The 19839-nt window shown below is 56.6% G+C and overlaps 10 protein-coding genes across 10 annotated transcripts; 5 read left to right on the forward strand and 5 right to left on the reverse strand.

Annotated features, from left to right (window-relative positions):
- Window positions 1-83: 83 nt before the first annotated feature.
- On the reverse strand, window positions 84-981 carry K452DRAFT_350213 (uncharacterized protein). The gene is made up of 6 exons (XM_033545641.1): window positions 953-981; window positions 830-887; window positions 764-778; window positions 464-614; window positions 346-411; window positions 84-290 (listed from the first exon to the last, which is right to left on the reverse strand). The coding sequence occupies exons 2-6, from the start codon at window positions 875-877 to the stop codon at window positions 265-267; spliced, it is 306 nt and encodes a 101-aa protein (XP_033399515.1). The 5' UTR covers window positions 878-887; window positions 953-981; the 3' UTR covers window positions 84-264.
- A 143-nt stretch (window positions 982-1124) lies between these two features.
- K452DRAFT_317242 (uncharacterized protein) lies at window positions 1125-2086 on the forward strand. The gene is made up of 3 exons (XM_033544044.1): window positions 1125-1418; window positions 1480-1590; window positions 1640-2086. Exons 1-3 carry the CDS (start codon window positions 1168-1170, stop codon window positions 1947-1949), a joined length of 672 nt encoding a protein of 223 aa, XP_033399516.1. The 5' UTR covers window positions 1125-1167; the 3' UTR covers window positions 1950-2086.
- A 730-nt stretch (window positions 2087-2816) lies between these two features.
- On the forward strand, window positions 2817-3840 carry K452DRAFT_285840 (uncharacterized protein). Its single transcript, XM_033540175.1, has 3 exons — window positions 2817-2967; window positions 3152-3248; window positions 3328-3840. The coding sequence occupies exons 1-3, from the start codon at window positions 2879-2881 to the stop codon at window positions 3763-3765; spliced, it is 624 nt and encodes a 207-aa protein (XP_033399517.1). The 5' UTR covers window positions 2817-2878; the 3' UTR covers window positions 3766-3840.
- Window positions 3841-4576: 736 nt separating this feature from the next.
- Window positions 4577-7242, reverse strand: K452DRAFT_162554 (uncharacterized protein). The gene is made up of 2 exons (XM_033535686.1): window positions 7223-7242; window positions 4577-6981 (listed from the first exon to the last, which is right to left on the reverse strand). The coding sequence occupies exon 2, from the start codon at window positions 6881-6883 to the stop codon at window positions 4712-4714; it is 2172 nt and encodes a 723-aa protein (XP_033399518.1). The 5' UTR covers window positions 6884-6981; window positions 7223-7242; the 3' UTR covers window positions 4577-4711.
- Window positions 7243-7721: 479 nt separating this feature from the next.
- Window positions 7722-9403, forward strand: K452DRAFT_268216 (uncharacterized protein). Its single transcript, XM_033538877.1, has 4 exons — window positions 7722-7801; window positions 7996-8230; window positions 8293-8743; window positions 8801-9403. The coding sequence occupies exons 1-4, from the start codon at window positions 7773-7775 to the stop codon at window positions 9202-9204; spliced, it is 1119 nt and encodes a 372-aa protein (XP_033399519.1). The 5' UTR covers window positions 7722-7772; the 3' UTR covers window positions 9205-9403.
- Window positions 9404-9497: 94 nt separating this feature from the next.
- K452DRAFT_285844 (uncharacterized protein) lies at window positions 9498-11191 on the forward strand. The gene has a single exon (XM_033540176.1). It carries the CDS (start codon window positions 9693-9695, stop codon window positions 11046-11048), a length of 1356 nt encoding a protein of 451 aa, XP_033399520.1. The 5' UTR covers window positions 9498-9692; the 3' UTR covers window positions 11049-11191.
- Window positions 11192-11939: 748 nt separating this feature from the next.
- Window positions 11940-12394, forward strand: K452DRAFT_162587 (uncharacterized protein). Its single transcript, XM_033535687.1, has one exon. It carries the CDS (start codon window positions 12013-12015, stop codon window positions 12286-12288), a length of 276 nt encoding a protein of 91 aa, XP_033399521.1. The 5' UTR covers window positions 11940-12012; the 3' UTR covers window positions 12289-12394.
- Window positions 12233-12992, reverse strand: K452DRAFT_285845 (uncharacterized protein). Its single transcript, XM_033540177.1, has one exon. The coding sequence runs from the start codon at window positions 12900-12902 to the stop codon at window positions 12591-12593; it is 312 nt and encodes a 103-aa protein (XP_033399522.1). The 5' UTR covers window positions 12903-12992; the 3' UTR covers window positions 12233-12590.
- Window positions 12993-16447: 3455 nt separating this feature from the next.
- Window positions 16448-17471, reverse strand: K452DRAFT_162918 (uncharacterized protein). The gene has a single exon (XM_033535690.1). The coding sequence runs from the start codon at window positions 17280-17282 to the stop codon at window positions 16761-16763; it is 522 nt and encodes a 173-aa protein (XP_033399523.1). The 5' UTR covers window positions 17283-17471; the 3' UTR covers window positions 16448-16760.
- Window positions 17472-18498: 1027 nt separating this feature from the next.
- Window positions 18499-18880, reverse strand: K452DRAFT_224416 (uncharacterized protein; the record flags this gene model as incomplete). Its single annotated transcript, XM_033536685.1, has 2 exons — window positions 18499-18576; window positions 18635-18880. The coding sequence occupies 2 exons, from the start codon at window positions 18878-18880 to the stop codon at window positions 18499-18501; spliced, it is 324 nt and encodes a 107-aa protein (XP_033399524.1).
- Between the last annotated feature and the right edge of the window lie 959 nt (window positions 18881-19839).

Below are 19839 nucleotides of genomic sequence, written 5' to 3' on the forward strand. Positions count from 1 at the left end.
TCAAAGTCAAAGATGCGATACTCTCTTCGCCGCGGCAATTCTGCCTCAACACACGGTGCGCCTCACTGTGTCACGTTGATGGTGCCGAGAGTTTCTGAACCAGGCAATGCGCTGCCCCGCTTTGAGACTATCACAACCACAAGCACTCGTCCTCTTGCACCGCAAATGATCGATTCAAAGGCGCGCTCGAGGCTCTTGGCATACTTGGGATATTTACATTTCGCTACCACTAATGCATCGCTTCAATCCTTAACGCTGTCGCATTTAGTGAGCGTGGTTCTTGTGGTGACCTGGCGCATCGTTAGCAGCGTCCCAACACCGGGCGCTTTCTCCATGGCGGCTTACGCAGGTGGAAGTAGTAGTTCTGGGCGTAGCCGATGAGGAGAAGGCCACCGATCACGTGGATAAGGGCTGCCAAACGTCAGAACTGCATGCAAATAGGTTCCGAAGAGACTTGACGTACGCATGCCCGAGGGGTTCTTGCCGAAGTACCTGGCCTGGTACCTCTCCAGAAGACCCTTGGGCTGGGGCGCGGGAGCGGGGCCACGGGGGAGCTTCTCGTAGAAACTGACGACGCGCTGCATGCGGGCAGCATCCTTGGCGCCACCGATAGCCTTGAAAACAGGAGACCGTCAGCCTGACTCACTCCGAAGTGGTCCTCCCTTCTGCTAGGTTTCCCGGCTGGCCGGGTTTCGTCCATTCAACGCCGTCGGGCAGTCGCGGGGGTTCGGACGATGCATTGGAGCTCGGGAATGGGACTTACAGTCGGCGAGGCGACCTAGAGGCGTGAATTAGCGATGATCTCGAGCTTTGCAGAGATAAATAATACCTTAGGAGGGATCAGGGTCGAAAGACCGCGCTTGGCAATGAAGCTCATCTCGACAGCTCTACCACTCGTCAGTACTCATTTTCGGAGCATTTCGGCCTGGATTGAAGGGCGCAGGGGCCGTACTTTGGGGTGGAGAGGAGAGGGTTGGCGGGTTGTGCTGGCTCTGTAGGCTGGCAAAAGCAAGCGATGAGGTCGAAGGGAAGTCTCACGGAAACGCTAAACTAAAAACGCCAAGAAGCCGCGCCCTGCGAGGCTCAAGCCGGCGGCCGGCATCACCAGCGAGCACCTCCCACCACCCAACGTTCTCCAACTCTCCACTCCGCCTCTCAATTGCAGCAATGCAGCGGTCCCTCACTCCCAGGCTGCTCGCCGCAGCTTCGCGCCCCGTCGCTCAGCGCGCCGCCCTCCCTGCCCGCCGCTTCTTCGCCGACAAGGTCGACGCTTCCTCGGAGCCGGCTCCCAAGAGCGCCAGCGATGAAGCTCCTGCCGCTCGCGCTGGCGATTCTGCCATGATCCGTCAGGAGGGTGCCCTTGAGGGTGCGCCCAGGCACGCCCCGGACTACAATGTTGCGATTGACTACCGCACCTCGTACGCCAGCCAATGGGAGGGCAGCTAGATCACGGGAGGGCATTGTTGACGGCGAGCGCAGGACCTACTCTCCCATTCCCAAGCGCGTCATGGACGGCAGCGAGCCCGGCCGGACCGTCCCCGCCGCTGTTCTCTCTGGCGCTCCCACCGACCTGCAGGCCAGGACCGTCCGGTATGCGCAACGTCTCCCGTACGTCATCCCGCACTAATCTCCTCCACAGCATCTACAGGCCCACCAAGACGGCCACTCAGTCCGGCGACTGGCACGGGCACATGTGGCAGCTGGACTGGGACCCGCTTCCCAAGGGCCACAGATGGGAGAACCCGCTCATGGGCTGGCAGTCGTCCGCAGACTTCATGCAGAGTGAGCGCGTTGCTTTCAAGTCCAAGGAGGATGCCATTGCCTTTGCCGAGAAGCAGGGTTATGAGTATTATGTCCAGGAGCCGAACGAGAGGAGATTCATACCCAAGGCTTACGCCAACAACTTCACTCACAGCCCCAAGAAGCTCAAGATCATCAGGACCAAATAAGCATTCTGTGAAGGAATGGAGTCTGTACATATATTGACTGTCTGCAAAACACACCACTAGCACAGTAGCTAGCTGCGGTCGTTTTCTAAATTTTTGCCATATTTTTATCCCTACAATATCGTGAATTGAATTCTCGCAAACTGGAGATTAAATTCTGTTCTCAATACTAGATATATTACAATGCTCCCAAAGTACCATGTCTTTTTATAAAGAGGGGCCTCGTTTATTCAAGTAATCGGCTACAGGAAGGGTGGACGTCCATCAAAAGTAAGTCCTTTACGGTTACTTTAGGGTCCTACTGCACGAATCAACTAAACAATGTACTGAATGTTCGAGAACATGGCTACCTTCCCATTCCGCCAATTCTTGCAGGCAGGTCGTATCTTTGATGCTAACCCTTTATTCCATCTTCATCTCCTTGTATGGTAGCCCCTATACCGCAATGGGAGGCGCACAGCATGATTTCGGCTTGGATTCACCATTGCAGATCAATTCAAGGAGTAATTCGTAACACTGTCCTGGACTAGCGGGACAATTCTGGCCTTCCTTACAGGTGCTGCAGTGAAACGCTGTAAGAAAGCAACACTCGTATATCACAATGTTGCACTCGCACATCAAACTGTAGACAGTCATATTTCTTGGTTGAAAGTAGTTGACAACGACCTTCAAGCCCAAGAAGTATCGATTGAAATGAGAGACAAAAACACCCATTGAACCCAAAATGTCCACATGTTAGCCAGCAGCTCAGTGCAGCGACGCAGATGAGCCAAGCACAGCAAGTTGCCAAATCGGGCCATGGCGCGCACCTCACCAGCCGGCGCGCCGATCATCCCTCGCATGGCGCATCGCTCGCATCTAACCGCTCCGCCCAAAGTGAACCCCAGCAACGGCAAATCCTCCGCCCAAATCTCAGCTACCCGCGCCCAACCATGTCCGCACTCAGATCAATGCCCCTCTGGATAGGGGTCGCCATAGCCAGCGGGGCCTGCGCGGCCTTCAACGGCGTCTTCGCCAAGCTGTAGGTCCTTGTCCAGCGTGCGCACCTGTCGCTCGCTCGCCTGCTCCCTTTCCCGCTCTCGTCTATCTACGTAGTAGTGCCTACTATGTGCTCGCTCGCTCGCTTGCTAGTGGCTGGCTACTACGTAGCGTAGCTTGCCTCGTTTGCGCTCGCTCGCTGACGCGCTCTGCTTGGTGACGGCCAGGACGACGACCGAGCTCACGACGTCCTGGGCCAGCGCCGTAGGCGGCGTGCTGGGTCTCAGTCCGGGGAACCACATCTTCGAGTACCTATTCCGGGGTGTACGTACCTACCATGCAGCTCGCAATAGCAAGAGCAGAGCCCAGAAAAGGCGACACGCGCAAGCTAACGCAAGCACAGTTCTTCTTCGGGCTGAACCTGCTCTTCAACGCGGTAATGTGGGCGCTGTTCACGCGCGCCCTCACGCTGGCCTCGTCCACCGTACGCGTCAGCGTCATCAACACTTCCGCCAACTTTATGCTGACGGCCGTGCTGGGCGCCCTCATCTTTGGCGAGGCGCTGCCGCCGCTGTGGTGGCTCGGCGCGTCGCTGCTCGTTGCTGGGAGCGTCATCATTGGCCGCCGCGAGGAGGGCAAGGAGGTTGGCGACGCGGGGACTGCGGGCGCCGAGCCTGCCGTTCTTGCTGAGGAGAGGGAGCGCTTCTTGGATGATGTGGGGGAGGGAGACGGGAGGAGGAGCAGCAATGAGGGCGCGGAAGAGGACGATGCGGTCGAGCTGGCGACGGTACTGGAGAGCGATGAAGAGGGCGATGGGCGCCGCAGCTCTCGCACTTCCTAGGTAGGTAGATTAGGTAGGTACCTAGCCACCGCCGCCATAGGCCCCATTGCACTATACTACAAACTCCCTGCCCCGCGACGGCCTTCTCTCGCCGTCACCGCAGCGGCACACGACTTCCGCCCCGCCGCATGACGGCAGGCGGACAGGCGCCTCAAAAAAGCCGTTATGATCCGCACTCGCTACGGTACGGACGAAGCCCTGCGTGTACCTAGAAGTTGGCCCCCAAAACCGCGGCGGCGCCGACATCGCCGGCCCCGCGCACAGGTACCTTATGTACAATACAACGTGTACAATAGCAGCAACAGCACCACAGGGCCAGGCAGCAACACGCGTCAGCCTATATTAGACGCAGCGCGCGCCTTGCAAAATAGGCGCAGGGCACCCGAAATGACGGCAAGGAATGACGTACGCGTGTCCGCCTCACGCTGCGGGAAGGGATCTGCGTCCCGTTCCCGACGCTTCGTATAACCTATATGAGACAATCTCAATCACCGCCCTTGAGGCCCGTGTGCGATATGTTTGACGCTTGCTGTGGCGTTGGTGGTTGTCGTGACCCTGTGTAATGCTGCGCGTGTGATTGGTTGCTTGTTTGTGCTGTGGCTGTGGACGCGACTACATGTCTTGCCGTGTGGGATGGCGGCGCTTATATTTGGCAATTGAGCGTCGAAGACATTCATGTTATCGAGTAAGCGTGATCACTAGTCTTTCAAAACAACCAGGGCACTCGGATAGCAGAACAAAAACGCAGTTGGTTACTGTGCCACAAGACAAACTCCCCAACAACGCAAACGAAGTATTTGGAGATTGAGAAATCCAGAAGACCAGATATTAAAATGCACGCAATAGCAACAGCACAACAACAACAAGAAGTGGGTATCTCGCCAGTAACCACCAAGCCTCGCCTCCCGAATCTCCTCATTTTTGAATTTGGCTTCTACGCAGAACGCTAATGCCCGGACTCCTGCTCCTCTGCCAGGTGGCCATGCAACCGCAGGCGATACAAGCAGGTCCACTCGCGGCCATGGTTCTCCGTCACACGCACGACAGCCTTGTTCGTGGCAATGTTATAGTTGGCGAAGGAGACGTCCAACGGGAACGTCTGGCGGAAGTTTGTGCTCGAGACGTCGTAAAAGTACGACCCGACGAAGACGTAGTTCTCGCCAGGCGGCTCGGGCCCATTGGGGTTGGTATCGTGGTGAGATGATATCTCGCGATAAGCATTGCGGACTCTGTTGCGCTTAATCTCGTCATTGACCTCGAACCACACTTCGAGCTTCTTGGGCGCCGATGCTGTGTCCAGAGTAGCTTGCTGTGGGACGTGCTCGACCGTGAGTTTCGTTGGATAGATGGCTTGTGGGATCTTGATGCCGATTTGCGCTTTGCCGATTGAAGACGTCGCGGCTGTGCACCAGCAGTCCCCAGCTTCCTCCCATCGTTGCAGGGCGACGAGAGCCGGGTTGGGGCTGGGAAGAAAAACTACATTTGTGTAGAGCCATTGGCTCCATGTCAGGTTTCGAGCGTAAGTAGGCGACGTGAGGCTCTGAATAACAGTGGCTCCGGTGGTTGCAGAAAAGAAGTTGTAAGACCGCAGATCGAGCATGGTGTTTTCCATTATGATGGGCATGAGCCATTCAGTGCTTTTCTCTTTGGCAAGCCACTGATCTCGAGATTTACCAAACTGCTGTGGTAGCGTCTTCTGGAAGTCTTTGAAGATTTTGTCGATATGTCGGTTGGCCTTGCTGGTATATTCCTTTTCGAGCATCTTTTGAAAGGTGGCCTTGTCAACAATTGCATCATTCGCGAGGGCCTTCTTTACTTCCGAAGAGACCTGATCGGAAAGCAATGCCTGGAGTCTGCCTTCGTTCTTTTTCCAGAAGTCGTTCCATGAAACTGACACACCGTCGCTGGATTTTTCATGATCCAGATGATTGTGCGCAATATCCCAGAATCGTTCGGGGATTTTCGCCTCGCCAGTAACTGGGTCCTGTTCAAGAACAATCATCTGGGGGACCTTGGCCAACAAATCTTCAAGGTCCTTTTCAACGCCGTTTACACGACTATACAGGTTATTGACCCGGTTGTTGTCACCACCACCACGGATAATTGGTAGAGAGATCGTTTCGAAAGCTTTGCAAATGCGTGTATAAGGATTGGTCCGATGGCAGCAGAAATCCACAAAGCAGGCAAAGAGTGCAAGCCAGAATATGGCTCCGAAGAACTTTGAGCCGAATACCAGCGCAACGTTGATCCATCTGTAAAGCCATTTTAAAGTATGAATGGCGCATCGCTTAACCGTAGCCCATGCAGTCGGCACAGGTGATTGAGGGGGCTCTTCGCGATCAGCAGGCTCTGGAACACGGCCGTCGATCACCGGACGGGGGCCAAGAGTTTCCGGTCTCTTACTGGCGACGCTACGGCTGCTGGGCGTATCTTTTGGACCAAGATATTTACCAAAATCTTTAAAGAATCCAGCTTCCCGCTGGGTGGCGTAACTTTTATCAGCTACCGACGAGTTGCTCCTGGCATCGGAGCCCGCCGTCGCGGGCCTCCCTGTCTGGTTTTCTTCGAGGATGTCCGGGAGATAATAGTCATCTTGAGGCGCGGGTTGGCGACGTCGGTTAGTGCCAATTTCAACCCTGCTTGTAAGTCGTCGAATTGTCTCGCTTCTATCTTGATCGGTTGTGGTGTGGTTGCTTCTGTCCGGACGGATAATGGTGCGGGCAGTGGTTCTATCTTGACTGGCTGTGGTGCGAGCAGAGGTTCTATCTTGGCTGGCTGTAGTACGAACAGTGCTCCTATCTTGGTTGGCTGCGGGACGAACAGCGCTTCTGTCTTGATTGACTGCGGTGCGGGCAGCGCTTCTATCCTGGCTGGCAGCATTTTGGACAGAAGTCTCTGCGAAGGCTTGACCGAGAGTTTGAGCGGCACTCGTTACAGGCGCATTCAGCTCTCGGGCAACGGAAGCTCTGCCTCTGGACCCATAGGCGTGGGACTTGGCTGGGCTTGAATCAGCCAAGCGGCCGACACCACCAGCATCAGAAGGAGCAATTGAGGGTTCGCGGGAATCGCTGCGGCTGGCAATTCTTTCCGACCTGCGTGAAGGCGTAGCGCGAGCCATGGGAGCTTTAGGTGCACGAGCTTTAGGTGCGGGAGCTTTGGGTGCTGGATCAGTTTCAGATGCGGTAGGCTCGGCAGAGGTGCCGCGCGAGGTTGATTCTGTAGTTCATGTTAGCACGAGTCCTCGAACCGCGAACTGAAATGAAGTGAAGAACTACTAACTACGATGATTGAACATGACGGGGGGGTACTGAGATATCCACGAGGGAGCAGGGTAGCTTCGTGGCATGGTGTAAAGAGCGAGCGGGTGAGGGTGGAAGAAAAGGAAGGAGACCGGGGCATTGTGAAGGAGTGCATTGCCATTATTGTTGCAACGCCCGGATTTAGAGTAGCTACTTACAGATGCTTTGCAGTGGGAGAGACAAAGAAAGGGCAAAGAGAAGACGGGACCGGTCAAGGGTCGGATGCAAGCAAATGGTCAAGAGCACGGCTGCTTCCTTGAGATGGGCAGCAAACAAAGCGAGGCAATCGAGGCAGCATGATCCTGCGCAAAGGCCGGCTGTTTGCAGAAGACTCGTGGCGCGTCTGTCTTTGGTGGTTTGGCGATGTTGTCGCGGCGCGTCGACAAGCCACACGGTCGTGCGTACTTTTTTCACCGCCACAGAATGCGGCACACTTAGGTACTGTGGCGCTGTTGGTGCGACGGTGGCGGCACCACCAGACGGTGCAACGGTGGCGCCGATGATGCGGTTGCGTGGCTCGTGGGCGATGAGGCAATGTTTCATACCCGTGCAGCCCAACGATTGTGATCTGCTGCTCAGTGCGTGGGTGAGAGTCAGTGCGCCATCCTCCCCTCATTTCCCCTCCAAACTTTACTTATCTCTAGCCTGCGCCCAAGTCTTCTGCTCTCCAAACTTGCCTCTCAATTCCTCCAATTCACATTCTTCATCATGGTCGTCGGCTCTGTTCTCGTCACCGGGTAAGTTGCTCTCCTGCCCCGCCCCCTCCATGCACGCCCACGCCTTCAACTTCTACCATCATCCCACCAGACGCGCCTCGTAGATCACCTTTTGGAGGCGCGTCATCACTCGGTGTTGATGTCTGGCCTCTTTTGGCCCTCGTCGCGCGCCCCCTCTCGTCTTTGTCCCGCCGCTAATGTGTTCCATCCGGCAGTGGTACCGGCTACATTGGCTCCTTCACGACTCTCGCCCTTCTGGATGCCGACTACAAGGTCGTCATCGTCGACAGCCTGTACAACTCGGACGAGGAGGTCCTCAACCGCATTGAGTTGATCTCCGGAAAGCGCCCCATCTTCTACAAGCTCGATATCACCGACGAGTCCGCCCTTGACAAGGTGTTTGACGAGCACCCGGACATTGACAATGTCATCCACTTTGCCGCTCTGAAGGTACCCTCATTTACCAATACGAACCTGGCGTGGAACCGAAAAGCTGATTTGTGCTACCCTAGGCCGTTGGCGAGTCGGGCGAGATCCCCCTTGAGTACTACCGTGTCAACGTTGCCGGCAGCTTGGCCCTTCTGCAGTCCATGGCCAAGCACGATGTCACCAACATCGTCTTTTCTTCTTCCGCGACCGTCTACGGCGATGCTACCAGGTTCCCCAACATGATACCCATTCCTGAGCACTGCCCTATCGGTCCCACCAACACCTACGGCCGCACCAAGTCCACGGTTGAGGCTATGATCACCGACCACGTTGAGGCTGAGAGGAACAAGGCCAAGAAGGCTGGCAAGGACGGCTCCAAGTTCAACGGCGCCCTGCTGAGGTACTTCAACCCTGCCGGTGCCCACCCCAGCGGTCTCATGGGCGAGAACCCTCTGGGTATTCCTTACAACCTGCTCCCTCTCCTCGCCCAGGTTGCTATCGGCAAGCGGGAGAAGCTGCTCGTCTTCGGTAATGGTAAGAAGCCCTTACAAGCATCTCATATTTTTGTCATTCGCTCACTGTGATCCCCAGACTACTCGTCCAAGGACGGCACAGCCATCCGTGACTACATCCACGTTCTCGACCTTGCCAAGGGCCACCTTGTCGCTCTGAACTACCTCCGCGAGAAGCAGCCTGGTGTCAAGGCGTGGAACCTCGGCTCCGGCAGAGGCTCCACCGTCTTCGAGATGATCAAGGCCTTCAGCCACGTCGTCGGCAGGGATCTGGCCTACCAGGTCGTTGAGCGCCGCCAGGGTGACGTTCTCGACCTGACTGCCAACCCTTCGCTGGCGAACAAGGAGCTTGGCTGGAAGACCGAGTTGACCCTCGAGGACGCGTGCGCCGACCTCTGGAAGTGGACTGAGAACAACCCTGAGGGCTACGGCCAGGCGCCGCCCCAGGAGTTCGTCGAGGCGCTCAAAGCTTCGAAGCAATAGATGAGGAGCCAGGCTGAACCAGGCGAGGTTCGAGACGACGAGAGCACGTGTTGTGAATCGAAGTAATGCATAGGATTAGGAGCTCTTAGAGCATATATTATTTAGCATGGCAGCGTCAGGTCCCCGAGAGCAGTGCTTGGTTATCCAGGACGATCGGCTGCATATGAAGAAGGAATTGAAATATTTTTTTTAAGATGACTTGCATTGGAATTGGACCTCGTGATGGCCGTTTGGCGATTCAAGTGGGGTGCATTTGCAGTGACTTCGGACTTTGTTCGCTCGCGTTTTTATGTAACTGACTCACTGTCGCAATGAATTTGTTGCCCCGCCGCAGTCTTGGTGCATACTGCCTACGCTACGCCTACAACACCACTTCCAGACAACTCAGAACATACAGACCGACGACAGCATCGCCAATCCACTTAAAACTTTCACATTACCCCGCATCAGTCTCTATCTTTCGCCCCGCATTCGTCACGACCCGCACCATGGCCACCGTGACCTCTTTCGACGAGACCGTCCTCTCCCTCCTCCAGAAGTCCTACCCAGAGGCTGGAGCGACTGCTGACGCCGATGCCGTCAAGCTGTCCAACGCCATCTTCAAGGACGTCCAGTACACTGAGCCCGAGAAGGCTGAGATCACTCAATGGCTGATCACCTCCTCCCACGTCGGCTCCTCCACCGAGGATGAGGCCAAGAGAGTCGAGCGCCTGTCCTCGCTGAACACGCACCTCTCCGCCCGCACGACTCTGCTGGGCTCTAAGCCCTCTGTCGCCGACGTCGCGCTGTACGCGAAGCTGGCTCCCGTCGTCTCCAACTGGTCCGCGGAAGAGCGTACTGGCGAGCAGGGTTACCACCACATTGTGCGCCACGCCGACTTTGTGCAGAACTCGCCAGTCTTCGGCCTGAAGCTCGGCGAGGACGAGAAGGTCAAGATCGACACCAACGACGTCAAGTTCACCATCAAGCCCATCGACGCCAAGGCCGAGAAGGAGCGCAAGAAGAAGGAGAAGGAGGCCGCTGCTGCTGCCGCTGCGGCTTCCGGCGCCACCCCTACCTCGCTGACTGAGGAGGGCGGCAAGAAGAGCAAGAAGGACAAGGCGACCAAGGACAAGAGCGAGAAGGAGGTCGGCGAGACGGTTGCCGCGGCCGTTGCGGCCGAGGTTCCCGGCGTCGAGAAGAAGAAGGAGAAGAAGCAGAAGCAGCCGAAGCAGCAACCGGCTAAGCCGGCGGAGAAGCCTCTGTCGCCGGCGCTGATCGACCTGCGCGTGGGACACATTCTGAAGGCGGAGAAGCACCCGAACGCGGACAGCCTGTACGTGTCGACGATTGCGGTGGGCGACGCAGCGGGCACGGACAACACGTCCGAGTACGAAGGCCAGGTGGTGCGGACGGTGTGCTCTGGGCTTGCGGGCCTGGTGCCGCTGGAGGAGATGCAGGGCCGCAAGATCGTGGCCGTGTGCAACCTCAAGCCCGTGACGATGCGCGGCATCAAGTCGTGCGCGATGGTGCTGGCGGCGTCGCCGAAGGTCGCCGAGGGCGAGGACAGCCACAAGGGCCCCGTCGAGCTGGTTAACCCGCCCGAGGGCGCTCAGGCCGGCCAGCGCATCTACTTTGAGGGCTGGGAGGGCGAGCCTGAGGGCGTTCTTAACCCCAAGAAGAAGGTCTGGGAGACCCTGCAGCCTGGCTTCACGACTACGGATGGCTTGGAGGTTGGCTTCGAGGTCGGCGATGTCCCTCAGCTTGCTGGCGAGGGCGCCGAGAAGAAGTCTGGCTTGGGCAAGCTGAGGACTAAGGAGGGCCTTTGCACTGTCAAGACTCTTGCGAACGCCACTGTCAGGTAAACGATTTGCTATGGCAAACGCTAAGATGGGATACGAGAAAATCAACAACACCTAGTAGAGTATGGAAGATTTCATAGAATCAGTGCTTTGATATTGTCTTTTCAGTGACCTTGTGGGGAGCCTTTCTGTAACGACCTCGCGTCTTATACAGCAGACCTTATATTCTCTTTACCTTAAGACAAGCCCCGCGTATTGGTGGAGTATACCCATATCCGCGAACTCCTTCTGTGGCTACGAATAACTTTAACTCCTTACTCGGTATAGCCTAACTTCGTAGGCCACAACGTATAAGTTGCTTACTCTCAGTCTTCGCCTCGACCACCAAAACAACTCCCACCAGTACCTATCCAGTCATTTCCAGCAGTCTTCACTCAACCCAGCTCAAAACACCACCAGCATAATACCGCAATCAGCACAGACTTTGAGCGAAGAAACCGCAAAAGCTGCGCCCGAACGTGAGCGTATACAAACATCTATAGCAGAGGCAGAGGTTGGTGAAGACTTTCTTGACAAAAAGTAGTCGGTAACAACATATTCGAAAACAGGGCGACGAAATAAGCCGCATCACCTACCTTGTTCTGAGCTAACACGCTCGAAGCATGTCGCCCTACAGTGGCCAAGGATGGTTCCCACAGTAAAGAACTAGCTACAATGCCCAAAACCAAAGCGATGGCACTAGCATGTTTGCTATATTGTGGCCCACACACAACCATGCGCTTCATCTATCCATCAGCCCTCACTCCACCTCCTGCATACATACACACCACGCACCTATTCTCTCGCAACAAATCCCAGTATGAAGTGAAGCAATGTGATGAAGTCTTATAACGAAGCAGCTACCAAACAAGCAGCAATAAAACAGAGAAGAGATAAGTGTTTGCTGAAAGCAGGGTAGATATAGCACATTTGGTATTGGGAGTAAATAGGACAAGAAGTAAGCGGCGCTGGCTTTCAAAATAGTAGCATGAGGTTGGTTTTAGGTGCTGCGTTTTGGTTCTATAGGTTTGTCTGTCTGTATACGTTGATGTGTATGTATGTAAACGTCATGCTGTTCTTCATTTTCGTTCCTGTTTCCTCTCTTCTTCCTGTCTCTACTCTTCTTCTTCTTCTTCTTCTTCTTCTTCTTCTTCTTCTTCTTCTTCTTCTTCTTCTTCTTCTTCTTCTTCTTCTTCTTCTTCTTCTTCTTCTTTTTCGTTCTTCGTTATCCACCCCAGCCCCATCTCTCTCTCATATACAGTAACTCAACACCATCCACCCGACACCACCATCTCCTCACCCACCTGTCCAGTATCCACGCTATCTCAACCCCAACTCTTCGGCTCCCACGCACGCGCGCCCCTTTCCCGCCTACCCGTCCCTCCGCGCCTCCGACCCCGCCGTCACACCCGTCCGGCCCGGCCCGCCCACGTGCATCATGCCCTGACCGCCCGGTGTATAAAAGCGACGTTATAGATGCGGTGCGGCTTACAGCTTACCTCAGTCGCTTGTAGCGAGCGACGGGCGGCTGCACGTAAGCTGACGGCAGCCACCACGTGTACTGCGTCAGCAGTAGCAGGGACATTGCGGGAAGGCAGGGAACTTGCGACGGGACGAGGGCGAGGAGACCAGGAGGGTGAACGATCTTATTTTTTTTTTACGAGGAGAAGGGGGAGGTATGGAGGAAGGGAGGGAGAAGATGTTGCTGTTAGTGGTGTATGTTTGGGTTGTACTCAGCTTACTTTGCCTTGTTTGCCTTGTCTTGTCTGCGTAGTAAGACGGGGCTTCTTCTTCTTCTTCTTCTTCGGCGTCGTCGTCGTCTTCTCCGTCTGTGCTACTGCTACTACTGCTCTTTTTGGAGCATGTGCGCGTGCGCATGCACTTGCTGACTTGCTGGAGGGTTAGGGTTCGCAATATTCGCTTTAACTGATCTAGTTTGATTTAAGTCTTACATCTAGCTTGTCCTGTCTTACCTACTCTTCATACCTCAGGCGTAGGTACAGTATCTACCGTACAGGTCCCCCCCCCCTCCCTCTCAAGCACCGTCAAGCATCATCAGACACGAAGCACTCGGAGTGGCGACTCAAAAGAAAGGCAGTCGGGCAGTACTCGGGAATAGGAGGGAGGGGGGGCATAAAGACGCATTGGCGCTTCCCTGTCGCCACCGCCGTGTTCTCGTTCTCTAGCCAGCCAGAAGAAGGAAGGGCATGTAAGCACTTCAAGCAGCAAAAATGCGCAACCTAAGTCTTCCGTATCTCTGTCTTTGTCTAGACAGCCAGACACCCCTCTACCTAGGCAGAACAGGCAAGTCAGGTCGCGAGCAAAAATGCTGTGCAGTATCTAGGTAGTCCTCTCAGCCCAGCTCAAGCCAGGCAACACGCCCAACCCCCGTTTCAACCACCAGCACTGCATCCTCCTCCTCCTCCTCCTCCTCCTCCTCCTCCTCCTTCTTCTTCTCTCCAGCGCACAGCTTCCCACAAGAAGCAAGCAAACAGGCAGCCATCAGCTATGCGCCCGCTGCGCGTGCCCGCACACCTGCTCCCAACCCCTCGGAACAAGCACACACACAGACAGGCACCCACATACCCACGCCATCACGCCCAGCCCAGCCCAGCACAGGACGAGTACAGCAACATACATACGCGCGGAGCCAGCTACAGCGACGAACCAACCAGCCCAGCCATGCAGCCATCCAGGCAGGCGGCAAGCGGGCAGTGGGCAGTCATGGGCACGCGAGTCAGCCCGAGTCACGTTGGCAGCGATGATGCGGCCACGCGGTCCCGATGCGGTAGTAAGACGGGCGAACCTCAGGCCGACGCGCCGGGCTGCCGGCGCGGGGACGAGTCCAACACGGGTCCCGCGCTGCCCTGCCCCCCCCTCCCACGCCCCTCGTAGGTAAGGTAGTTACGTCCTCCGAGCTCCCTACCTAGGTCCTAGGTTCCAGGTCCCAACTCCCTCCCAGCTCCCTCCCTCGCTCCCTTGCTCCCCGAGCTCGCTTCGACGCGACGCTTCTGCCTTCCACCGGACGGCAGCGAGCGAGCTCGGCCTCGGCTAGTGCGTGGTGCGCGCGCCGACCTGCGGGCTTGGGCTTGGGGTACCTTTTTCCTGTCTGGGATATTGTGCGGGTGCGCGCATGCGTAACTACACGGTACGGATCCGTGCATGCGACGAGACTACTCCTACCTAATGGGCTGCATCCAACCTGGCTTCGATGCGCGTACAGTACATACATGCCTGTGTGTATGGGCCTACTTACTTACTTACACAATCCATCGAGCATAGGTAGGTACTGTACATATACAAACCAAACCAGCGCCAGAGCAAAACGCCAAACCCACCACGCGCCAAGAACTTACATAGCCAGGGCCGGCTACACACATACGCAAGTATGTACCTAGGTACATGTACGCATGTATGTACCAGCAGCAGCCCCAGCCAGGGAAGCCGAGGCCGAGACCAGGACCAGGGCCAGGGCCCATGGAAGCGATCTCTGCCGCCAGCCGTAAGCCGTCCGGCGTCTGCGGCCGGAAATAACTCCCTAGGCACCTATCTCTATGTAAGACACAGACAGATACGAGCGAGCATATGGAAAGAAAGAGAACAAACGAGAGGCAGAGGCAGCAAACGCAGTACCAACCTACACTAGCTAGCCAGCACACGCAGCTAACTATGATAAAGCACCGCCTCGCTTGCACGGGGGCGCGCAAGAGAGCACCAAACAAGCAAGACTTAAGTAGGTAGACAGCCCCAACCAGCAAGAAGCCCACCAATGTCCAATCCGCAATCCGCAATCCACACCCAGCACCCCAGAGCCCCACCGCGCAGCAAAGCAAGAAGCCCAGAAACCCCAGCAACCGAGCGTGCAGAAAGTCGCCGTACGCCCAGAGCCCAGGCCAAGGCAAGGCAAGGCAGCACCCATGACCAAGCCCGGCACCGGATAATTTGTCGAGCTTGCCGCATGCATGCTTACATACGGGTTATTTGATACCTACACACAGAGCTGCCTACAACATTAGGCCGAGTGCACCAATCGCGCGCCCGGGCGCGCCTGCTGCTTACGCTGCTGCTTACCCGCCTAGTTAGTGCCTTACTCTAAGCTATGTGTGTGTGTACTTCGTATGCTTCTCGTGTTTGTAGGCACAGTTCCTACCTACGCTGTTCGCCGATAGCTTACGCAGTCTGCCTGCCTGCCTGCCCGCCCATCTATGTACCTACAAGCCCACGTACCTACCTACCTATCGTACATACATACCCACAAGCGTCCACATAATCCCGTATCCCACGCACGCTTACGCTTGCAAACATCGCCTAAACAGGCCCGCGTTACGACACTAGCAGACGTAGCGCGCGACGCGCGACTCCACCGCTCGCGCGCCACGCATACGAACGAGCAGCCATAGCTAGGTAGGCAACGGCGCCTCCATCGACATCGACATGGACACGGACAAGGCCACGGACACGGACATAGACACGGACATCGCCGTTGCCGTCGCCGTTGCCGTCGTCAGAACGAAAGAAGGAAGCAAGCAAGCAAGCAAGAGAGAGAAAGAAAAGCCATCGCCCTCCGCGTCCACAGCCACGTCCATACCTAGGTAGGAACACAGGTAGCAACCGGCACGCCTCAGGGCAGCCACGCCGCCACGCGGACTTGAGCGCGCGCGGTATCCCGCTCTCTACCACGCACGTAGGAAGGAGACTTTTTTCTCGAAAATTTCTTCCGCGTGAAACACCGCTGCAGTGGCCCGCTGCCCACTCACTGCGCACAGCGTACAGCCGTCAACGACCAGCGAGCGAATAACGCCTCCGGAGACCGGCGCGAAGGATTCGCATCGTGGGCGCCTCCAAGGCCCCAAGGCCCCAAAGGCCCACTGGATCGACATCGCATCGCAGCAGCAGCTAGGCCGAGTGACGCAAGCCCCGGGTTTTGTGGCTGCGAGAGTGGGTAGAAACATGGGCAGCAATAGCATGATATGATAATGAGCCATGATGAGCCATACATATGAGGGGCGGCCGTGTTGGCGGCCGCCGGACGCTTTTTACTTGCCTGGCTGCCTGGCTGCCTGCTTGCCTGCCTGCACCCGCCATCATCATCATCATTCATCATCATCATCTCACTTCCTTCTTCATGCAGAGGCGGTTGCCTGTGAGGTCACATTCCACGTGGGCCGGAGCATGAGAGAGTGAGTGTGAGTGGTGAGTGTGTGTGGTGTGTCTGCTCGCCTAACATGTGGTGCCCTTGCCTCTGGAGAAGCGTGGTGATGGGAGGTGCAGCTTGCGCGAGTGTGATGCGTCGCGCCCCATGGTGCCATTGGCATGCTTGGTCGAGGGGAGGGAGAGAGTGCTCATGATCAAAGTCAAAAATCCTGCCAGCGGGTCGATGGTGGAGATCGCTGACGCTGACGCGGCTGGGCTGCCCCCAGTCCAAAGCAACCAGGGCGTTGCGAGATGAGCTCGAGGGGGGAGGGAGGGGTCTTGTTTTGCTCGTTTGCCTTTCTGGTCCTGTTCTATTGGACGTTAGCGAGGGCGCCTTGGTTGAATACGGTCTCTTGGTATTTTCATGTGCCTGTCTCTTCTTCCTCGGGGCAATAACAACCTAGAGGAGCAATGTCCACATCGCAGCATCGCGTTTTGCAACATGACCCCTCCCCCCTGCGTCCTGGCGGATACGACCCCCAAGTGCAGTGGACCTCTCTCCTGGCTGGGGGAGACAGACATGAAGGATCTCAATCTCGTCAGTCAGCACGCACAACGATCATCCGGCGGGAAGAGGGGAGTCTCGGTCCTCGGACCGTCGCGCGCTCGAGGAACAGGTGGCTCGTGGGTTATGTTCCGTCGTAAGATCAGGATCATGATCCCCGAGAGCTGTGAGGCGGCTTTTTGGCTGCATGACTCTGCGTTTATCTTTTTTTGGCGACGCCCCGATGGCCGCTTTGGATGCCGCGCATTTGGCGCAGGGTTGGCGGAATAAAGTTGAGACGCGGATGACAGCGACGTCAGCTGTGGCGGGCTTTGGAGAGAATAATGCAGGTGCTCGCTAGCGCTTCCGGCCCCCTCCCCCCTTTGCGCGGCCGGTCGCTGTAGCCTGTCGCCTCGACGCGGATGTTGCTGGGGTTCCAGAAGGTTGGGTGCGACGAAGAGGGAGTCTTCTCCACCGTCCGTTGTGCCTCCCGCTCCGCAAGATCTGGAACAATCCTTCTGGGGCGTCGCAAATGCTCCGCGAGCCCGATCTGGCAGGCGGGATTTGAAATGAAAGGGCATTCCGTGAGGCGGCAGGCGCGCCCGAGTCAGGGAGATGAAGAAAAAAAAAGAAAAGAAGAAAAAAATGTGACGAGAGATGGATGGGGTGCGTGCAACGCTACTATGGACGGGGGGAGCAAGCCGAATCGCCAACCCGCAAGCCTGGGTTGACAGCTGGCCCGAGTCGAATCAGGGCTCGGCGATCTACTGGTGCGCAAGGCGTCTGAGGTTTTGAGTGGCATATGATCTGCGGCCTCAAGACGGCTTTAGCGGTGGAAATCCATGATTCCGCGTTGTGCGTGTGCGTTCGGGAAGGATGTTACGATAAGCTCGGGCTGACTTGAGGCCGGCTGACAGCGCGATCGGGTCAGCAACAACAATGGAAGAAACAACATGGCATGCGAGATGTGCGCGCGCGTGCATATTGCTACCTGTATAGTTGGTGGTTGCCTGCCTGCCTGTCTGTTTGTCCATGGCTATTGTACGTTGGTGGCGCGCAGTTGGTGGCGGTCATGTGTGTGTGTGTTACATATGTAGTTACATACACATACATAACATCGCGGGAGGTGGTGCGGTGGTGCATGCAGGGCGCGGCGCCGAGACAAGAATCAAGTATCGTCGCCGAACCGGCGAACGGGGCACTGGTACGGTCGATCGCAAGGAGCGATGTTGAAGAGAGTGTGAGGTGACGAGAGAGAAAAGAAGGACCCTCAGGCCCACTTCCCTCAAGTCCCGAGCCAGATAAGGCCCTGTCTCGAGCGCGGCTGTAGCCCGTTCGCCGCCCGTTCGCGCCCGCCCGCTTGCCGCTGAGACCCCGCTGGACCTGCCTCTTTTTTCGCCCGACAGTCGACTTTCAATGCCCGTCAACGGCCCCCAAAAAAAAGCCCCCGCCACTCCCAGGCACCGCGTGCAAACTAACTTCTCTCAATCAACTCCATAACTAACTCACACTAGAGGTACTAACGACGACGTGGCCACCCCCTCCCTTCCTTCCCGTTGACGCCTGACGATGAAACCAACCTCCCAGTCGCAGAATGCAATGAATGACGCAAACATGCCGCCCACCGACCCTATTACCAATACCTATCCCCCCCGCTGCCTGAGCGCCAGGCAGCTCCTTCCGCCGCGTGCGCCCGCCTGCAGCTTGACTGCTTTACGCTTGGCGCACCCGTCCTCTGCATGCCTGCCACGCGCGCCACGTTAGCCCGAACCTGTCTCAACCCGGATCCTACCCTACTTACCTTCTCAGTGTATCTTTGCGCCCAAACATGTTCCCGCATTGCACGCACTTCCAGTCCTTCTTCTTGAGATGAACCTGCATAATCTTCGTCAGCCCGTCCGCCTTCTCTCTCTCGCGAATAGGAGCTACCCACTGTGTTCTCATGCCTCTCGAGGTCGGTGTTCCGGTTAAACGCCCTGTTGCATGTGTGCCGCGGGCACCGGTGCTTCAGTTGTCGGTTGGGGTCGTGCGTCTCCATGTGTGCCTTGTGGTTGTAGTGCCGCGAGAACAGCGTCCCGCACACCTCGCATCGGTCTTTGGCGTTGGCGAGTGTTGTGAGCCTCCTCGTCCGCGTCCTGCTGATGTCCGTGTTGAATTCCGCCTTGTCCTCGGCGCTCATTTCCTTCGCCGGAGCCTCGAACGGCGGGAGTTCCTCAAAGGGCGTCGGGCACTGCGTTGTCGCCTGAGCCACTGGGTATCCTGACGAGGCCAGCCGGTCCGGCGAAACGGTGAGTGCCTGTTGTCCGTACGCATAGTTGGGTTCGTCGTCGCTGCTCTGCCACTCAGCCTGAGGTTCGAGCTTGATTGGGCCGTTGAACGCGGATTCGGAGCCGTCCTGGGAGTAGAGCGAAGGATCATACGTCGAGGATACTGAGGAACGCTGGGAAACCAGGCTACCGTCTGAGTAGATGGGAGACTGCCGGTTGTGGTCCAGAGCGTCTGGAGGGTAAGGGACATATTGGTGCTGCCAAGGCACTGACATTCTTTCAAAAGGAGGATAGTCCTCCTCCACCAGGTGGGTCGGGGGCGTCCATGTTGCTTCCGAGGGGTTCGGGGATAGAGGATACATGGCTTGGTTGGGAAGTGACGGCTGCGGGTGGTAGTAGGCGAGACCGAGAGCATCTGTTTGCATGTAGGCTGACTGGTCCACCTCGGACTTTGCGGGCGATGGGTAGATGGCGGGATGCTGGTAAGGAGTCGGCTGGCCACAGTTGCGTGGCGGGTAAGGAGAGACGGAGCAGCGCGGAGTGGAAGCTTCCACAATCATGATGGTATTTTGGACCGGTGATGACGAACGATTATTTGCTTTTTCTTTCTTTTAATGTTTTTTGTACTTCTTCAGTCGGGTGGGGATTGGAGGATGTGGTGTTAAGGAGATCCGGGGAGAAAGAGTGGCAGGCGAGCAGAAAGCCAAGGGATATATATCCAAAGCGTGGTCTTGGGTAACCCTTCTGCTGGGACGCTGGAGATAGTATTTTCTGCTACATTGGGGCGGTGTGGGGGGAGGGGGGCATGGGATACAAGGCAGACTTGGGGGGGTGGCAGGCACGGCAAGCGGTAAAGGGATCTCGTTGAAGG

Source organism: Aplosporella prunicola (assembly GCF_010093885.1).
Source record: "Aplosporella prunicola CBS 121167 unplaced genomic scaffold K452scaffold_8, whole genome shotgun sequence".
In the NCBI taxonomy this organism is placed as follows: Eukaryota; Fungi; Ascomycota; class Dothideomycetes; order Botryosphaeriales; family Aplosporellaceae; genus Aplosporella; species Aplosporella prunicola.